We start from the raw sequence: 18751 nt of genomic DNA on the forward strand, positions 1-18751 counted from the left end.
TGAGCATACCTCAGTGACGTCAGTCTACCCTGCAATTGGCATAAAGTTCTAACCACTCCTTCTTGGTGTTGCATGTGCTCTGTCAGTCAGTGTATATAACTGAAATTGCCCACTTGGTGGCCATGACCATTAAAGGCATTAAGTCTATATGGTCTGACACCATGGTTAGCCAGTTCAAGTCCTGTTGGTAAAAAAAAAAATTCACCATCAGAATGTTGGCTGGCAGGGTAGGAGAGGTGGTATACAATTTATAATCACTAGATTGCATTCCAAAAGCCTGGATTCAATTCCCAACCTCTCCACAATGCTTATATGGAGTGAGAGCATATACGCTACTGATGGTGATTCGTCCATAGGATGGGGACGTAAAGCCTTGAGCAGACCCCTTGGTGGTATTCTACAGGAGAAGGCTATATGCCGGCACCAGGTTTCTCCCTCTCTCTTCCTACTATCATATATCATGTCATTCATTTCATCTCATAAACTCCTCTATTGGGACTGACATCAGGAAGGGCATCCAGTCATAAGAACTCACTATGAAGATTCGTATAACTTCATACCTGACCCCGTAGAGAAACTGGACTAAGGTTGGACATACCTATTTAATTTCAGTTTTATATATGAAAGTTAATCATACAATAGCACATTTTTTCTTCTTTAAAGTCATGTTATTAGAGTTTTCACATTACAAATCCTACACTGAGAATGACTTTATTGATAATATTGAAATGTCTTATGTAGTGAGAGAATTTCATGCAGGCTTAAGTTTCAATATTAAACTTCTCTATTAATCTACTGTAAGTTTTTCAGATAAGGAGTTACATCATTTGAAATTCAATGGGAAGGATGTGGTTGCTTTGGATGGCACAGAGTTTTAAATTAAAGAACCATAACAGTGAAAACAGTAACCTCGTAATCTGCCATCAGGGAGAACTTTGGCAAACCCCTTGTAAATATTTAGGGGTTCACAAACCACAGTTTGGGAAACAGTGGTCCAGATGCCATTCGTCAAACTGAGCTCTTACACCATGTTATCACCTTGTAATAAGCCTTTTTATATGTTGTCATAGAAATTATCAAATAGAGATTGCCTACTTTATAGAAAATGTATCATTTCTGTTGCCTGTTCTTGATGTAACATAACCAAACTTCTTCAAACGCAATCACAAATGACAGAATAGCCATTTGGAACCAGAAAAGGAAAATAAATAAATAACAATGTTAGGATTTTCAGCATGTTTTAATATTATTACAGTACATTATCTTGAACAGAAAACAGGTCAATCTCCAGGTATCTTCGCCCTGCTGGAATAAACTTGCATTTCTGCTGCGTACTTCTCCTTGGATTTCTCGTACATATCATAATAGACCTGCAATATAGGCAATAGTTAATAAGATACATGTGATAAATTTCAGGCAAACAAATGTAAAAACCACTGTGGAATGAACAGCTCACATCTGTAGTTACGTAGGGAAACTAGGTGAGAGTGTAATATAACACCTAAAGGAAGCAAATGGCGGTAAGAATAGGGTCAACAGCATACTTATACATGAAAAATATTACAGAAGTTCCAAAATTTCTGGTACCTGTGCAGGAGATGTGAAGAGCGACCGTCTAAAACACTGGGCACCTAATGATGCTAGTGATATAAAGTAAGATGAGAGAGGGCCAAACAAGAAGGATTATCATATGTCATAGCAGAGTACCAGCTGAAATTTAACAATCATTTTATTGTTTAAAATCTGAAATATATCATCCTACTTCCATATTATGAAGGACTCTAAAGTTGAATATCAGTTCATACTCAAGTTCATCAAAGCACATCTAACCTTAACATCGAATAACCTCTTCAGTTTGTCTCTCCCCCCCAACAGCAGCATTCTGGTACATACAGTTCTCTAAAGCCACTCTTCTCCTCTTCCACTAATTAACTTATTACCTAGAAAGTACTTCGCATACCTTATTTTATAGCTAAGCAGTGAAATAAAAGTTGAAATCTTATTAAGTAGAAAAGAAATCCATTACAGAAATATAAAATATAGTTTAAATGAAATGAGAACTATGAAAGGTGGCAAATACAAGAAAGTGAGTAAAGGCCATTTGTGGTTTAGGCAACAAAGGGAAAAATGAACACCCATTCCAGAACCAATTCTGCACGAGAAAGTCCTCAAATTCTATGAGTAAATTTCTATGCATATAATTGTCAAAATTATAGGATATTCCACAGCCAAGAAAATTAAACGGGGAGCCTGGATTTACTTCTAGTGTTGGCTGGTTCGACAGGTGGAAGAAGCACTACAGCATCAGACAGTTAAACATTAATAAATTCAAGGAAAATCTCCACAGACTAATTGAAAATGAGGATCTATCTGGGGATCAACTTTACAACTGCGATGAGTCTGGTCTGAATTTTCAAATGATTCCTTTGAAAACACATTTGGGGAAGAGAAATCGACCCCAGGCTATAGGAGATCTAAGGGAAGAGTTATATTCTTGGCATGCAGCAATGCAACAAGCAGCCATAAGCTCAAACTAGCATTCATTGGCAAATTGAAAAATCCTAGGGCATTTAAAAATGTAAAAATTGTTCACTAATGGGACTGACACCTTTTATGATCTGCCTGTTTGGTACAAGAATCAGTCAAATGCATGAATGATTGGAGTCATTTTAAAGAATGGTTTTATAAGGAGTTTGTGCCTTCAGTACAAAATTTCTAAAATTGAAAAACGTGCCAAGAAAAGCACTTCTCATTCTCAACAATGCCTTGACCCCTTGTGATGCGGAACAGTTATGAGATGAAGAAATAAGAGCCATGTTTTTCCCTCTTAACGTGACTTTGGCGTGCCAACCAAGGGACCAGGACATTTCGGAAGCAATGAAGAAGAGGTAAAGATGTAAACTTCTTTCTTTAGTCTTAGCCAAGGAGGAAGGGTGTGACATAATTGATACTGAAGAAAATAGTTATGCTGGACATAGTGGGATCAACATCTGAATATTGGAATGAAATAGAGCATATAAGCCTCGTTCGTTTCTGGAGAAAGTTGATGCACCATTCAGGAAACAAGTTTCAAGAAAGCAGGGAAGAGAAGGAAAATTTCAAAATAGTGGATTTATTGAAGGAAATTCCAGGCTGCAAAGATGTTGCTGGTGGTGATGTTAGAGAATGGATAGGGTAGATTAAAAACTTTTAACATTTAAGTAGTGAAACAGTTGCACTAGTGAAAGAGAATGAAGATAAGACAAATCAGAACATGAAGAGATGAAAGACAACAGAAAAGTGAAAGAAAGATGACTTGCAGTGAATGACTAAAGGCCGCTGAAGGTTTGCTCCATTACAATGCATCTGCAATGGATAGTTCTTTTTCTGTTGCCTATGTGATGAAGCAGCACAAAGAAGAAATGAATGTGAGACACAATCAAGTATCACATTTTTTTCTACAAAAAACTAGTCATTTCTTCAGTTTTGTATGTTTGTAAACAGTTATGTTTTTATTTTTTAATTATTACTGGGTATGTTGTACTTTTCTATCCTGTACTGTGCTAGTAATAAGCTGTGAAATATTATGAGTTATAAATAACCCACCCATTATTCCATAAAACTTGACATTTCAGAAACTCAACATCTTCTCAGTCTACATTAGGTCAAGTTGGAAACAATAAGAAAGGACAGGGCTAGGACTGGGAAGGAAGCGACCACGGTGTTAAGGTACAGATCCACTATCTCCCGAATTCAAGCTCACAGCTACGTGACCGAAACTGTGTAGCCAATTCGCTCAGTGTCCAGGTTTTTTTTTTTTTTTTGTATATTCTAAATGAAACAATATCTCAATGCTAGTAGATAGGGTAGATTTTTACTCAAATATTTCTTCACATGTGGGCTGTTATATTTTATCATATTGTTGTTCTGTGGTATTTTCAGCATAATAATCATTTTGTGTGGTTATTTCTAGCCAGGTGCAGCTCTTGTAAAGCAGACCCTCTGACGAGTGGGGCAGCATCTGCCGTGTGTAGGAAACTGCACGTTATTGTAGTGGAGGATAGTGTTGTGTGTGGTGTGTGAGTTGCAGGGATGTTGGAAACAGTACAAATACCCATACCCAGGGCCCTCGAAACCAAAGAGCACTAAGCTGACCATTCAGGCAAGGAGCTAGACATTTTCAGCATAGCAAGGTTGGATACTTGTTATATGTTCACAGTTTCATGGAATTTATAATTCTTTGCTTTGTTTTCTTATCTAATAACAACATGGGCATCACAAACAGATACATACGTGTTAGTGTTTTGATTACTGTCTGTCATAAAATATGTCTCAAAAGCAACCTTATGCTACACATGAAGTACGCCAAATGCTGGAAGATGGTGAATCAGCAGTCAGAGCACCTCACATGATGGCACATCCACATATGAAATGGATGTTGGCCATCTCTTCGTTAGAAAACGTGTGAGGTACCATGACAAATACTTAAAATATTGCTCCAAATACAAGAAGTTGTCAGTATCCAAAATGGAGCCTCGTACCTAGAACACGAAGCATGAACGATGCTGTATGTATGTTGAGTGCTGAGTGCTCAGCCCGGAGGCTGGTTTGGACCTCAAAAGCTCCATCAGCCATCATAGACGGCCCAGGTGTCAGTGAAGATGCGTACTAGGGAAATGAGGAGTGAGGTAGTTTCCTGTTGCTTTCCTCACTAAGCCAGATGTTGCTATTACATATCAGTCTGCCAAGCCCACTGAAATGCCTGCACCAACCAATCCTATGAGCAATATTTTCACACCATTCATAACAGAGACTGGCTGCATAAGGAATGGCATTACTAGCATCGCTCATACCTCATTTACTTTCATGTTGTCAAAGCCAAGGATGAGACTGAGACAGATCAATGAAAGTAACAAATTTGTTCTAGCCCATATCAAAAGACATAGTGCAGTGTAAACACTAAGCCTTGCCAGCAAAGGCAAAAACAATGTTGTAATGTGGTTAAATCATATCTTGGAAATGGTTGGTTTCCCAACCTACGTTTATTAAGACTTTTCTCCTAGTTTCATTGTCCTCTAACTCACTCCTGCAGGTTGTACCCATAACTTTGAAACATCCTGTATGGAAAAATTTTAAAAGGTACACATAATAGAATAAACACACTGACAGTATGGGAAGAGAAAGTAACAGAAAAAGAAGAAAAGAACAAACATGATAACACAAAAGTATAAGGACAATCGCATCTTCATACACTGTCATCTTCAAATAAACGGACTCCTTCCTCATCAATCCCAGATCTTTTACATCCTTTTCTTCTCAACCCACCAATGAGCCTCTATCTGCTCCCCAGCTTCATCAGGAGAGCAGGTATCATCACTCACTGAGGGACAATCTGACAGATTCTCTTACAATGACCTGTCACTGTGTTTCTCCTATTATGTTTTCCTTTTCATGTTTTTATTTTCCAATACAGGGTGAAGCCGTCCTTTTCATGTTTTTATTTTCCAATACAGGGTGAAGGCCGGCCCCGTGGTGTAGTGGTAGCGTGACTGCCTCTTACCCGGAAGCCCCGGATTCGATTCCCGGCCAGGTCAGGGATTTTTACCTGGACCTGAGGGCTGGTTCGAGGTCACTCAGCCTACATGATTAGAACTGAGGAGCTATCTGACGGTGAGACAGAGGCCCCGGTCTTGAAAGCCAAGAATAACGGCCGAGAGGATTCGTCGTACTGACCACACGACACCATGTAATCTGCAGGCCTTCGGGCTGAGCAGCGGTCACTTGGTAGGCCAAAGCCCTTCAAGGACTGTAGTGCCATGGGGTTTGGTTTGGTTTGGTTAATACAGGGTGAAGCCAAACTCCCTCGACAAATTTTCGCAGGTTGTTCAGGGATACCTTCTGAGTATATTGGTACAGGGCAGCCGTAGGGTGGCCCATTACAGAGTAATTACATTTCATTTAGTTTGTTGCCCCAGTTAACTTTGTACCTGTATTGCACTGAAAATAATAAATGCAAGTTACTGACAAACGCCATTGTCGGAATTTTGTCCGTAGGAGTTCTTTAACGTGTTGAAAGCCAACGAAGCTGTGATCATTGTGGTCAACATTTTGAACAATACCTGTTAGGGAACAGTTCTGTATTTGTTACATACAGCACACTGACAGAACAGAATGAACACACTGTGCCAAATGTGTACCTTTTTTGACTGAAGGTTGCTGCATTACTCTGTGTTTTATGTTGTACATTTTGGTTATTGAATATTAGAGGTTTTGCATTACTCTGTGTTTTATGTTGTATGTTTTGATTATTGCATATTACAGGCTTTTTCACTATTGTGAAGGTATTTTCATAAAAAATAATAATAAACCAAATGAATTGTAATTACATTATTGTTCTGTAGCGAGCCACTGGAGAGCACGGGTCCGTTATACCAACATGCTCGAAAGGTATCCCTGAACAACCTCCGAAAGTTTGCTGGTGGAGTTCGGCTTCAATCTGTATATTACTGGATTCATCACTTCTTTTTCCTTTCCTTACTTCTATTGACCTGTTGGGATCCTTTTCACCTTCAGTGTCTGTCCAATATTCCTAGTCTTTTACCTTTACCTCTTCCCTTTTTTTTTGCCTTTATCCAGCTTTCCTCTCTTCTTACATTATTTGCATCTGTAAAGATGGTCCTTTTCCTTACTTCTATTGACCTGTTGGGATCCTTTTCATCTTCGGTGTCTGTCCAATATTCCTAGTCTTTTACCTTTACCTCTTCCATTTTCTTGCCTTTATCCAGCTTTCCTCTCTTCATACATTATTCACATCTGTCAAGATGGCCCCTCAACGAATGTTGATCCCTGTTCTCCTAATGAAGTTGGGATATATTAAATGGAGGAACAAAGTAACAATGGTGAAACATTTTTCTTCTTTTTTTCTCTCTCTCTCTCACACACATTTTTTTTTTTTACTTTTATGCCGCATCGACACAGATAGGTCTTATGGCGATGACAGGATAGGAAAGGGCTAGGAGTAGGAAGGAAGCGACCACGGCCTTAATTAAGGTAAAGGCCCCCAGCATGTGCCTGATGTGAAAATGGGAAACCATGGAAAGCCATTTTCAGGGCTGCCGCAAATGGGGTTCGAACCACTATCTCCCGGATGCAAGCTAACGGCCGCACACCCCTAACTGCACGGCCAACAACCCACTATCTCCCGGATGCAAGCTAATGGCTGCGCGCCCCTAACTGCACGGCCAATAACCCACTATCTCCCGGATGCAAGCTCAGCTGCGCGCCCCTAACCGTATGGCCAACTTGGCTGTTTGAAACAAAAAAGACTGCAAATTAAAAGAAAGAGAGGCAAAGGAAGACTCAGATGAAGACAGCTGGTTTCCTTCCATTACATTTGACTAATGTTAAGTCATAATTTACGTAATTTTCAGTGTCTTTTCACTGTTAATACAACTCAACAGTTCTATGAACTCATTTTCTGGTTTGTTAATTGATATTTTTTATGAAACTCTATGATATTCCTGGACACATAAAATACACCTTAGTAGATATGTCCTTAATTGATAGAACAAGCAGTAATAACCAAGCTGTCACTTCTGTCAAAATTATGCACAAAACATACTCTAAACATAATCAATCAGATGCCAATGTCTTCCAGTTGTGTGATGGACAGATAGGCCACATTGCTTCTATCTCTCTCTTTTTTTTTTTTTTCACAATTTGATTTACGTCGCACCAACACAGATAGGTCTTATAGCGACGACAGGAAAGGGGTAGGAAGGAGAGGAAGCAACAATGGCTTTAATGAAGGTAAAGCCTCAGCATGTGCCTGGTGTGGTAAAAAAAAATGGGAAACCACAGAAAACCATCTTCAGGGCTGCCGACAGTGGGGTTCAAACCCCCCACCTTCCGAATGCAAGTTGAAGGCCACATTGCACATTGCAACATTAATGTTAATGAACACAGGTCAATTACAATTCAGATGAACCCCACACTTATGAAAGAAAATACTCCAACTACTCGCAGACAACCTTCAATTCAGTACATGAGATGTTGCCAGATTATTGTCAAATATCAAACACTGCTAATCCTCCAAGAAGACTCTCTTTACCTGTATCAATACACAGGAGTTCATAATCAGTCACCACTGATCTGTGTTTAGTATACTGTAGTTCCTCGTGTGACAGATTCCCTGTCAGTTGTTTACCTTTCGAAAATAATTTCAAAGAAGTTGGAACTTCATTGAACATCACCCTTGGTAAATTATTCCAATCCCTAACTCGTCTTCCTATGAATGGAAATTTGCCCCAATTTGTCCTCTTGAATTTCAACTTTATCTTTATATTATGATCTTTCCTACTTTTAGAAACACCACTCAAGCCTATTCGTCTATTAATGTCATTTCCCTCGTAGGTGGGGGCAGTGGGATAACATCCACTGACAGCTCACAACATCCCACTTAGTCAAGCAACTTGTCTCCTTATTCCCAAGTCTTCCCAGCCCAAAGTTTGCAACATTTTTCGTAACACTACTCTTTTGTCAGAAATTGCCCAGAACAAATTGTGCTGCTTTTCTTTGGCTTGTTTTTTGTTTTTGTTTTTTGTTTTTTCAGTTCTCAAATCAAGTAAAATATTAAGAAATATTTTATTCTGGACTTAATCAATCTACATATGAATGAAAGGGTCATATTTTTAGTAATAAAAAATGGATTTTAACTTTTACAATCATATTTTCAAATTATGAAGTATTGTTTTTAAGTGTATAATTGTTTACTATAAATGATCTGTATACTTTATTATTAATCACCTATGTAGATAAACGTGATCCAATTCGATTGAAACATGTTCTGTAGTAAATATGTTTTAAGAATGTTCAATTTTAGTTTAATTGCTCTATGTATTACTATTGACTGGGTGGACCTTCATAATAATAAAAAAATATTTTTGGATTTTGTTAGAGAACCAAAAGGAATTTACTACTTGCAATGGTATTACAAAAACATGAACATTTTAAAATTGTAACATTTCTTGACAACGCGCATGACAGCAGTGTTCAATACCTCATTTGAAGAGGGGCCGATGTACCTAGCAACAAGAGTCTGATGTCATTGGGCGATGGAATAGTGCCACCATCTTGAGGTACTAAAATCACCATGCCACGTAATTCTTCTACTGCTGATAAGGTTTTTTTTATCATAACATGACGAAGGGATACAATAATATGGTTAAGACACACAAAATTAAAGAAGTGTTGTCAAAATTACTTACATATAAATAATACATGCACTCAAAGTATACTGCATATTACAAAAAGAATTGAATTAAGGCTACTGACCAGGATTGTATGATGGTCATTAGGCAAATTACAATCTTATATGTCATTACTTTCCATCTATTGGAGCAAAGGGAGTTGTTGTTCATTATTTTTTAATATTATCACCAAAAATGTTTTCTAAAATATAATGGATCTCTCTCTCTCTCTCTTGAATAAAAAAATGAACAGTTTCTTAAATTTACAATTTAAAAGATTTATAAAAACACCCCTTGATTTCCACTCCTTAAAAATGCACCTTCAAAATCAGATATCAACATATGAAATAATGTAGGTTAGTGAGTAAATAAATAAATAAATAAATAGGAAAGATGAGATGGTGTTAAAACACTTGAATTTCTCAACTGATTGTATGCACCCAGAAAAAAAATACTGAAGATGCCCACAGAAATATCTCTGGTGATACTTCACTTCTGAACATATGCCAAGCTCAGGCTGTTCTTTTAAAAACTTCAATTTTTGAATGAGTGGCACTCCGTGATCACAATCAGGGTTTAGTAATTCACTAATATGAGTGTCTAAAGTTAAGCAATGCATACATAACTTGCTGACATGTATTGGGGTCCACCTACTCAATACGATCTAATGACAAATATATATTTTCACAATTTCATCACTAAGAACAAGGAAGGAACTATGTATGCTATCGAGACATTACACAGAACAGTATCGAAAGCAAAATATGCAGAATTTTCAGCAAAAGTGCAAGAAAGATAAAACTGAACAGCATATGGGACAATTTCACAGGTGTCTTTTTTTAAATACCTTGGAGAAATAATTTTTCCTTCGGGATTAGACAATTTGGCCAATACAGAAAGGGCCTCAAAATTTCAGAGGGCATGGGGTCACTAGAATAAAAGAGTAATGTCATGTATTGCTACATTGTAACATTACCAAACAGTTATCCTACCAGAAGATCTATATGCATCAGATACCTTAATTTTAGGAGCTCATTCTAAAACTGCAGATACTGAGAAACAAAAACATAAAATTGTTAGGAAAATTTTCCACCCCACACAAGAAAATGTAATCTGAATCAAAAGGCAAACTGCAGACCTCTATAGTCACACAGATAGTTTCATCGATACTGTACGGAGGCAACATTTGAACATTTTTGGACACATTTTAGGATGGATAATAACAGACTCACAAGAAGATTATTCAATGTAATAAATTCCCAAAACAGAGAAACAAGAGGGGACCTGAATGAATTAAAAATCAGGAAAGACATGAAAAATCACAAAATCTTCAGGACCTCAGTAAATAAACATACATTTGTGGTGAATACTAGCAGCAGGACTGGTACAAAATGGTCAGAATGTAAGAGGCAACACAGTGAATTCATGAACAGATTTTGGAAGAATATGAAGGCGAAAGTCATCAAGCGAATGAACAAGTTCCAATGTGCTCTATGAATGGGCATAACAAAACAATAATAATAATAATTGTACCGGGAGGTACACCTCTATGCCGCACATTTAAATCTTGCACCGTAAAGAACTCCTCTACAGGAGAAACAGTGAACTTGAAACTGGACCAAATTTTCTCTGAAGATGGCACCACTAAAATTTTGTTATTGTGAAGTTTCCAGTACTGTGTGAATTTCAACTTGTTTTGTTTTCCATTTATCAAGAAGTTTGGACATTTTCTCATAGATGACACCGCTAAAAAAACTATGATCATGCACCCTGGTGCGAAGTGAAAGAACTTTTTTGAAGAAATTTTGTTTTCATACGTTTTTTCCTTACTAAATTTTGTTCACTCATCTTTAGGTTGGCAAAATTTATCTTTTCTTTCCGCCAGTTTTGAATTTAGCCAATCAAGAATTTCTGGAATTAATTTTCAACCAATCCCATATTTCTTCTTTGATTTTGAGTGTAACCTTTCAATTCACCAATAAAATTGTGAGGGTGTGTCTTTTTTATTCGTGAAAGGTCTCAAACTTTCCCCGAGGATTTATAAACTGCAGATTTTCTCGTCTCCTCGCCATTTGATCGTCGTCTAACTTAGTGTGTGTGTCAAGCGGGTAGCAGGAGGCAGCAGTTCTTCAGTAAGGTAATGGCCAGTTAACATCTTTATTTCTCTGCCCTGCAGTTTAACCTGAGGGAAAAGTCCGAAATCTTAAATATGTAACTAACTTCTCTAAAGTGTAAATCTCCTGTCGGCTCATGTAAAATTTCATAAATCTTTTAATTGTAAACCGGGGATAGAGAGTGATATACCCTCTCGAGCTCCCCTTCATCTTGGTTTGAGGTACCTCATTTGTTTCTGCAATGTATTGAAGTTATCTCCATTCGCGCTACCTCAGTAGTTTGGGATTAGCCCCTGTTTCGTTGGCCAAGTGCCCTATAGGTTTTTAAATTTTTTTGGGGACCTCAATCTTTGATTCCATTCCGGTTGTACTTGGGCCGTTTATTGAACCTGTTCTTTTTCACTAAGGCCCTGTAGGTTGGGTACTAGATACCTCTGTGTAATAAGATGGCTATTTGTAAATAGTGCCTTGTAAGGCCAGTGATTATTAGATTCTCATACTGTGTTGCCTGGAATAGGCTTAAGAACTGAGAGCGTGTGAGCTCTTTTTCAGGTGTTGTAAAATTGCCTCTGGGAGGCCTGATAATGCAATTTTGGGAGCAAGTGCTCCAGGTATTAGGGGATTTCTGCCCTTTGGGTAAATGTATATTCTTTGTAAAATCGAGCTGGGTACCCAAAAATTGTAAAACTAGGGGCTTGTAGCCCAAGAATGTTCAAGTTCGGAAATCTTGGATCTTTCTAAATCTTGGTTCTAATTTGCTATGTCATTGTTATTTCACTAAGTGAAAAGTTGTTCAAGTTTTGTTATTTTTTGAAAAATATAACCTTTGTTAAAATGTTAAATTAACTTTGACTTTGTAGTTAGACCCATTCACCCCGGCACCTTCTTTCACCTCTGCTGATTCACGGGTAACCCCGTAACAATAATAATAATAATAATAATAATAATAATAATAATAATAATAATAATAATAATAATAATAATAATAATAATAATAATAATAATAATAAAACATCATCATCATCATCATCATCATAGCTAAATAAAAACCAAACCGAAACCCCATGGCATAACAGCCCCGAAGAGCCTTGGCCTACCAAGCGACCACTGCTCAGCCCGAAGGCCTGCAGATTACAAGGTGTCGTGTGGTCAGCATAACTAGTCCTCTCGGCTATTATTCTTGGCTTTCTAGACCGGGATCATAGCTAAATACTAAATTTTAAACCCTGTTAGAAAAGTCATGAATGTTCAGTGAGTTTACATAACCTAGCAATAATAAATTGCTATGGGATCAAGCTGCTCAAACTACTGTACAATACCACAGTAGTAGAACCGTCTTACTAATAAAAAGTCCTTATACAGTTGTTTAACTCTTGTATAGTTATACAGTGAATACACCCTGTATAAGCGTTTTACATTTTTCTTACTAATAAACGAGGTATACGCATTGTATTACTATACAGCACATATACACTCGTTCCAAAGCGTAGGAATCTCTTCCTGCAGTTCACTGACGTATTTCGCACGTTCATCGCCTTTATGATCGCTTCTGCTGGTTATCTAGGTGCAAAACTTTCTGGAAAGTCGCACAGTAGCAAGGCTTATCGAAAAGGCAGTGGCAACACTAAGTGAGATAGCTGGAAATTGGCTTATACTGATATCAACATTTCTTCAGCTTGCTTGTGTAATGAACGCCAAAAAAAAAAAAGAAATGGAATAGCTTAAGAAAAGATCAATAGCTCCTAACTGGGATAGTACGGAAAAATAAGCAATTGTAATTGAATCGGCGAGTTGAAAAGGTTACACATTCCAAAATCCTTACTTTTCAGGAGAAAGGTAAACCTGTTTTGTAGCTAAAAGAAAAGTTTGATCAAAAAAGTTTCTGTTAGGCATTTATACATCATATTTCTGTGTATACAACTACAAAGTATGGAAATCATATTACGTACGGTTTTCAAGTTATACTGTTTTTTTCATTTTTCATGTCAAGGAATATGTCCCTTTTTATACTCAAATTTGAGAAAGATCTAAGATCTTTGTAGAGGCAGATAATGTATAATAAACTAGCAATTTCAAAAGCCTATTAAGCAGTAACACATTATTACACAAACATACGCCCAACCATCATTTCTTTTATAGTTATTCATTGTCATTCCGTGAGTCAGCTGGAAATTGACTTAGGCCTATATTGATATCAATACTTCTTCAGCTTGCTTGTGTAATGATCGCCAAAAAAGAAATGGAAAAGGGAAGAAAAGATCAAAAGATCCTAACTGGTGTTGTACGGAAAATGTAAGCAATTTTAATTGAATCGGCGAGTTGAAAAGGGTACACATTCCAAAATCCTTACTTTTCAGGAGAAAGGTAAAACTGTTTTGTAGCTTAAAAGAAAGGTTTGATCAAAAAAGTTTCTATTAGGCATTTATACATGGAAATCATATTTCGTATGGTTTTCAAGTTATGCCATTTTTTTATCTCGAGGAATATGTCCTACTTTATATGTACTCAAATTTGAGAAAGATCTTTGTAGGGGCAGATAGTGTATAATAAACTCGCAATATCAAAAGTCTATTAAGCAGTAACACATTATTACACAAAAATACGCTCAACCATCATTTGTTTTATAGTTATTCATTGTCATTCCGTCTCTTTAAAGTGTTTTACTTTACGAAGATGTCTAGCCTCCATAACCTCTGAATGGTGTATGTCTTCTATGTTTAAAATATTGTGAAGATCATCAACGTTATCGTCCTTTCTTTCGATGTGTGTTCAATAAAAATGGATAAGTCAAATATTTCACTGTAGACAATAAATACCACGAAAATAAAATGCTCACTCATTTCTTTTTCCGCTACTCGCTGCTATACAATGCTTATACAAGGGTCGTGGTCTGTATAAGCAATTCAATGAATAACTATAACAGATGTATACACAGGAGGCTTATACACGGTTTATTAGTAACGAATTTCACATAAACGGTGTATAAGCCTTGTATAAAAGTTATACACCGTTTATTAGTAAGACGGGAAATATATTACAGTGCTGCTGCTGCTGCTACCACCACTACTGTTACTACTACTACTACTACTACTACTACTACACTTATTCTTCCAACATCCTTGTCCAGATAGGTCCCAGGTCGGGCAGTAGATCACTGACCTCCATTTTTCCCTCTCCTAATCCTCTTGTGACAGTTTATATAGGCTTTTATTACAGTGGGGGTCACCACACCTGAAGGCATTTTATACCTAACTGCTGCAAGGTTTCAATGGGGCTACCCTTAACCTGGAAAACAGACACCCTTTGCAGCCACCCAAAGATGTTGAATTCAGGATTTCAGTGGCATATCCTCCACTGGAAGACCAGCACTCACCTAAAGGAGCTCCTCCACCCAATGCCGTTGGCTACTTTAACAGAATGGTTTATTTTACGAATACTCGGCACTGAGTCATGCTGTTTGGTCTACTCCATCCCAGAGCAAATATCCCCAGCCAAACATGAGTAAAAAAGTATTACTACATAAAATACAGTTTTACTGATGGTTTTGAATGGCATTATTTCTTGAAAACACCAATGAACACCTTTAATAATATTGAAATAACAACAACATAAAACATCATATAAACAAGTCTCATGCCTCCATGTGGACACATCAAAGGTATGACATCATTATTGTGGAACTATCAACAGGTGAAGATCGGAAAAACCTATCGAGTCAACCCTGGCAGAGCACAGCTACTGCCCCAGTGAGGGGATATGATTTGGAATCATGACTGTAGATACTGAACACCTTGGTCTGATTAACATCTTGAAGATGTGTAAATTTGTTTCCATCCATCTATAGTATATCAGCCATATGGCTGGTTTGCTCCTGATAACAGTCCTCCAGTCTCATGACAGAGAGCTCCCCCTGTGGGTGGGGGGAAGTAGAATAACACCCACGGTATACCCTGCCTGTCGTAAGAGGTGACTGAAAGGGGCCCCAGGAGCTCTCAACTTGGGAGCGTGGGTTAGCGATCACAAGGCCCTTAACTGAGTCCTGGCATTGTTTCCACTTACTTGCGCCAGGCTTCTCACTTTCATTTATCCTATCTGACCTCCCTTGGTCAACTCTTGTTCTTTTCCAAAACCGATGGTATTAGAGCACTCGAGGCCTAGGGAGTCTTTCATTTTCGCCCCTTTGTGGCCTTTACTTTCCTTCGGCCGATACCTTCATTTTTTGAAGTGTCGGTTCCCTTCTATTTTCTCTCTGATTAGTGTTATACATAGGATGGTTGCCTACTTGTACTTCCTCTTAAAACAATAATCACCACCTAATGACAGAGAGCCCTCTTCTTTAAATGTCCATGTAAAATGGAACATTTTAAACCCATACTGACTATAGTTCTAATATTAATAGAAGCGTTCTGACAACTAGCGCAGGGAGGGTCCCTTGAATGTCTGCCTGGCTGAAGAATAGGGAGTAGGGGGTATGGTTGCCATGGAAATGTGGATGCACCCACTGCAGTCGCCACTGACATGTGCCTTTTTGGAGATAAACCTCTCACTTCTCAGTTACATCTGAAGTTGAAGGTTCAAACCTCGTCGCAAATGAATTGTATATATTGTTTATCATATTTTTATGTAACATTTTACCTATAATCATTCGATTTTATTATTACTAACATGAAATCACTTTTTCATTCCTCTCTTCACGTGAACTTGAATATAAGTTACAACAATCAATAATAATAATAATAATAACAATAATAATAATAATAATAATAATAATAATAATAATAATAATAATAATAATAATAATAATAATAATAATAATATGGCCTCAGCTACCACACAGAGGCATTTTAATGTGACACCATCTAGGGTATCTGCATGTGAATTTTGATATTTCATTTTACTCTACCAGATGGCACAGTAAACTGGATCCCTCCTCCGTAATATACGGTTGAGTTTTTAATTAATTTTGTTGGGTAAACACCAAACGTGTCACAGAGATCTTCTACATGTAGACATCATACGACATGGACTGTTGAATGGACATTGCCACCCTTCAAAAATCCTACCACCTCTGCTGGGCTTGAAACAATCATCTTCAGATCAAGAGGCTGACATTCTACAACTGATGTACAGAGGTGCCAACTGTTTGAGAAGTTGTAATCTGTGTAGTCAGAGGGCAGTTGAAAAGGAGGCCATGACAGGAGCATGCTGTGGGCCGTGAAGCCTCTCTTGTCAGTTGGGAGAATGTAGATTATGAAAGTCATCTAATCTGATGAGACATGCACCTCAACAGACTAGAAGGGCCCAGTCAGAATGTATCATGAGTCTCATACCAGATATGGCCATATTACATGAACCAGCACCAATGGTCAAGGCATTTAAGTGTGCAATGCTGCGGCGGGATCTGTGGCAATGGTCCCCCTGTGAGCAGGAGCGGTTAAATAACATCCGCGGTATCCCGCCTGTCATAAGAGTCTACTAAAATGGATCCCAGGAGCTCTTAACTTAGGGAGCATGGAATGGTAACCATGAGGCCCTCGGCTGAGTCCTGGCTTTGCTTCCACTTACTCATGCCAGGCTCCTCACTTTCATCTATCATATCCAACTGTCCTTGGTCATCTCTTGTTCTTTTCTGACTCCGATGGTATTAGGCTTTTGAGTTCTAGGGAGTCTCATTTTCAAGCCCTTCATGGCCCGTGCCTTTCTTTTGCCGATACCTTCATTTTCAATGTGTCGGACCTCTTCAAATATTCTCTCTGATTAGTGTTCATAAAGGATGGTTGCTCAGCTGTACTTCCTCTTAAACCAATAACCACCACCACCACCACCACCACCACCACCAGTTGCAATGGCGCTGGCATGGTGGAATGCACCCATAGCCAAATTAACTATTCATAAACACAATGATAAACTGTATAGGAGAACACATCGCTTCCTTTCATCCTCAAGCGTTATCCCCACAGATTAATTTTCCAGTAAGATTACCAGCTAGTACACTAGGCCAAAGTCATTCAGTCTTTTCAGAGGCGGCTTGAAATCACAGTTTTAGACTGGCCTTAAAAGTCACCAGACCTGAATGTCAAAGAGAACATACAGGCAATATTAAAATGAAGGAGGCTCAACATCAACACAGTAGACCCACCAAGGAATGCAGATCAGTTGTGGGATCATGTTCTCAGAGTCTGAGAAGATCTCACCCAGGGTGAGAACTATTTCCACAATTTAATGGACTCCATACTCCGGAAAATCCAAAGAACTCACAAAGCCCAGTACATGTGGACAAAGAATTAGGTCTGCATCCCCGTTTATTATGCTTTATGTTTTCCCTTTATTTTGTGGAAAGAATTCCAAATGTTAATGTTATTTCATGTAACTTTCCTCTGCATCATGGGTCAGGTAAGGTCAAAAATTAGCTCAAGGATTTTGGGCATAAATAATTTCTACATTGTTATAAAGAGTAAGATGGCAACCATATCGCCTGTAATAGTACTAAAATTATTAAAGGCAGGAGTGAAGTTCAAACTCGCCTCCTTCTACATGAAAGATACATGCTCCAGACACCTCAGCTATGGAGATATGTTGAACAAAGACAAGCAGATTTCTCTCGTGTGTCCAGACCAGCCTAATATTAAACCTGAGGCATTTGGTGGCATGTAATACACGTTCTTCATGTACCCCCTCTAGGGACACCATGACCTTGAAGTTGGTGTGGGGGCTTGTGTGCTTGTTGATCCCGAGGGCTGTGCCAGCTCAGGGTTACCCATGCTGGATAGGCCTCGGTGTAGGGCCAGACTAACAAGGTGTCCCCCGAGTTGCTTGAGAGGTGTCTGTGCTCTTTATTCTTCATCACTATTTCTACCCTTCTATTCTCACCATCTTTAATTTCATTCCTCTTCCTGTCTGGCCACCCTCTCTGCCTCGGGTAGATTAGGTTAGACATTACAGAAAAAAATATTTTAAAAAATAAAAAAATTAAATAAAAAAATAATTAGGTTAGTACAGAGGTTTTATCCACCCCCAATCACAAGTTTCGGGTCATGGCGAGGTGATGCATGGCTACTGGGAGAGTAGTTCCAAGCGACCCCCTCCAGATACCGGGCGCCCTCTGGAGTATATAGCCTTGCCTCCGGTAAATCTCCTTGGCTCTGCCGGAGGTCGACCTCATATTTCCGTGAGTACTCGTGGGACAAAAGACGGAACCTCTTTCTCTTCCTTCTTTTACAAAGGGTGGCACCCTTCAAAAAACAGCGTCAAATATTGCTAAGAAACGTAAGCGGTATACTCCAGTTCCTGTAGACTACATGAGTGACGAACGTCTTCCTCGATTCCTGGTTGCTTCCAGGGTCGATGGTAAAAGTTTCCTTGACGAATGTCCTTTTATGATAAGCAATTCCATCGAAGAAATTGTTGCTG

General features: G+C 38.3%; 1 protein-coding gene across 1 annotated transcript in view; it reads right to left on the bottom strand.

The window, feature by feature from the left end:
• Nucleotides 1-1221: 1221 nt before the first annotated feature.
• Nucleotides 1222-18751, bottom strand: part of LOC136876427 (uncharacterized) — a 56061-nt gene continuing 38531 nt past the window's right edge. The window contains exon 5 of the mRNA XM_067150398.2: nt 1222-1370. Coding sequence (XP_067006499.2) covers nt 1281-1370 — 90 coding nt within the window. The 3' untranslated portion in view covers nt 1222-1280. The remainder of the gene's footprint in view (nt 1371-18751) is intronic.

This window comes from Anabrus simplex, chromosome 6 (assembly GCF_040414725.1).
Source record: "Anabrus simplex isolate iqAnaSimp1 chromosome 6, ASM4041472v1, whole genome shotgun sequence".
NCBI lineage: Eukaryota > Metazoa > Arthropoda > Insecta > Orthoptera > Tettigoniidae > Anabrus > Anabrus simplex.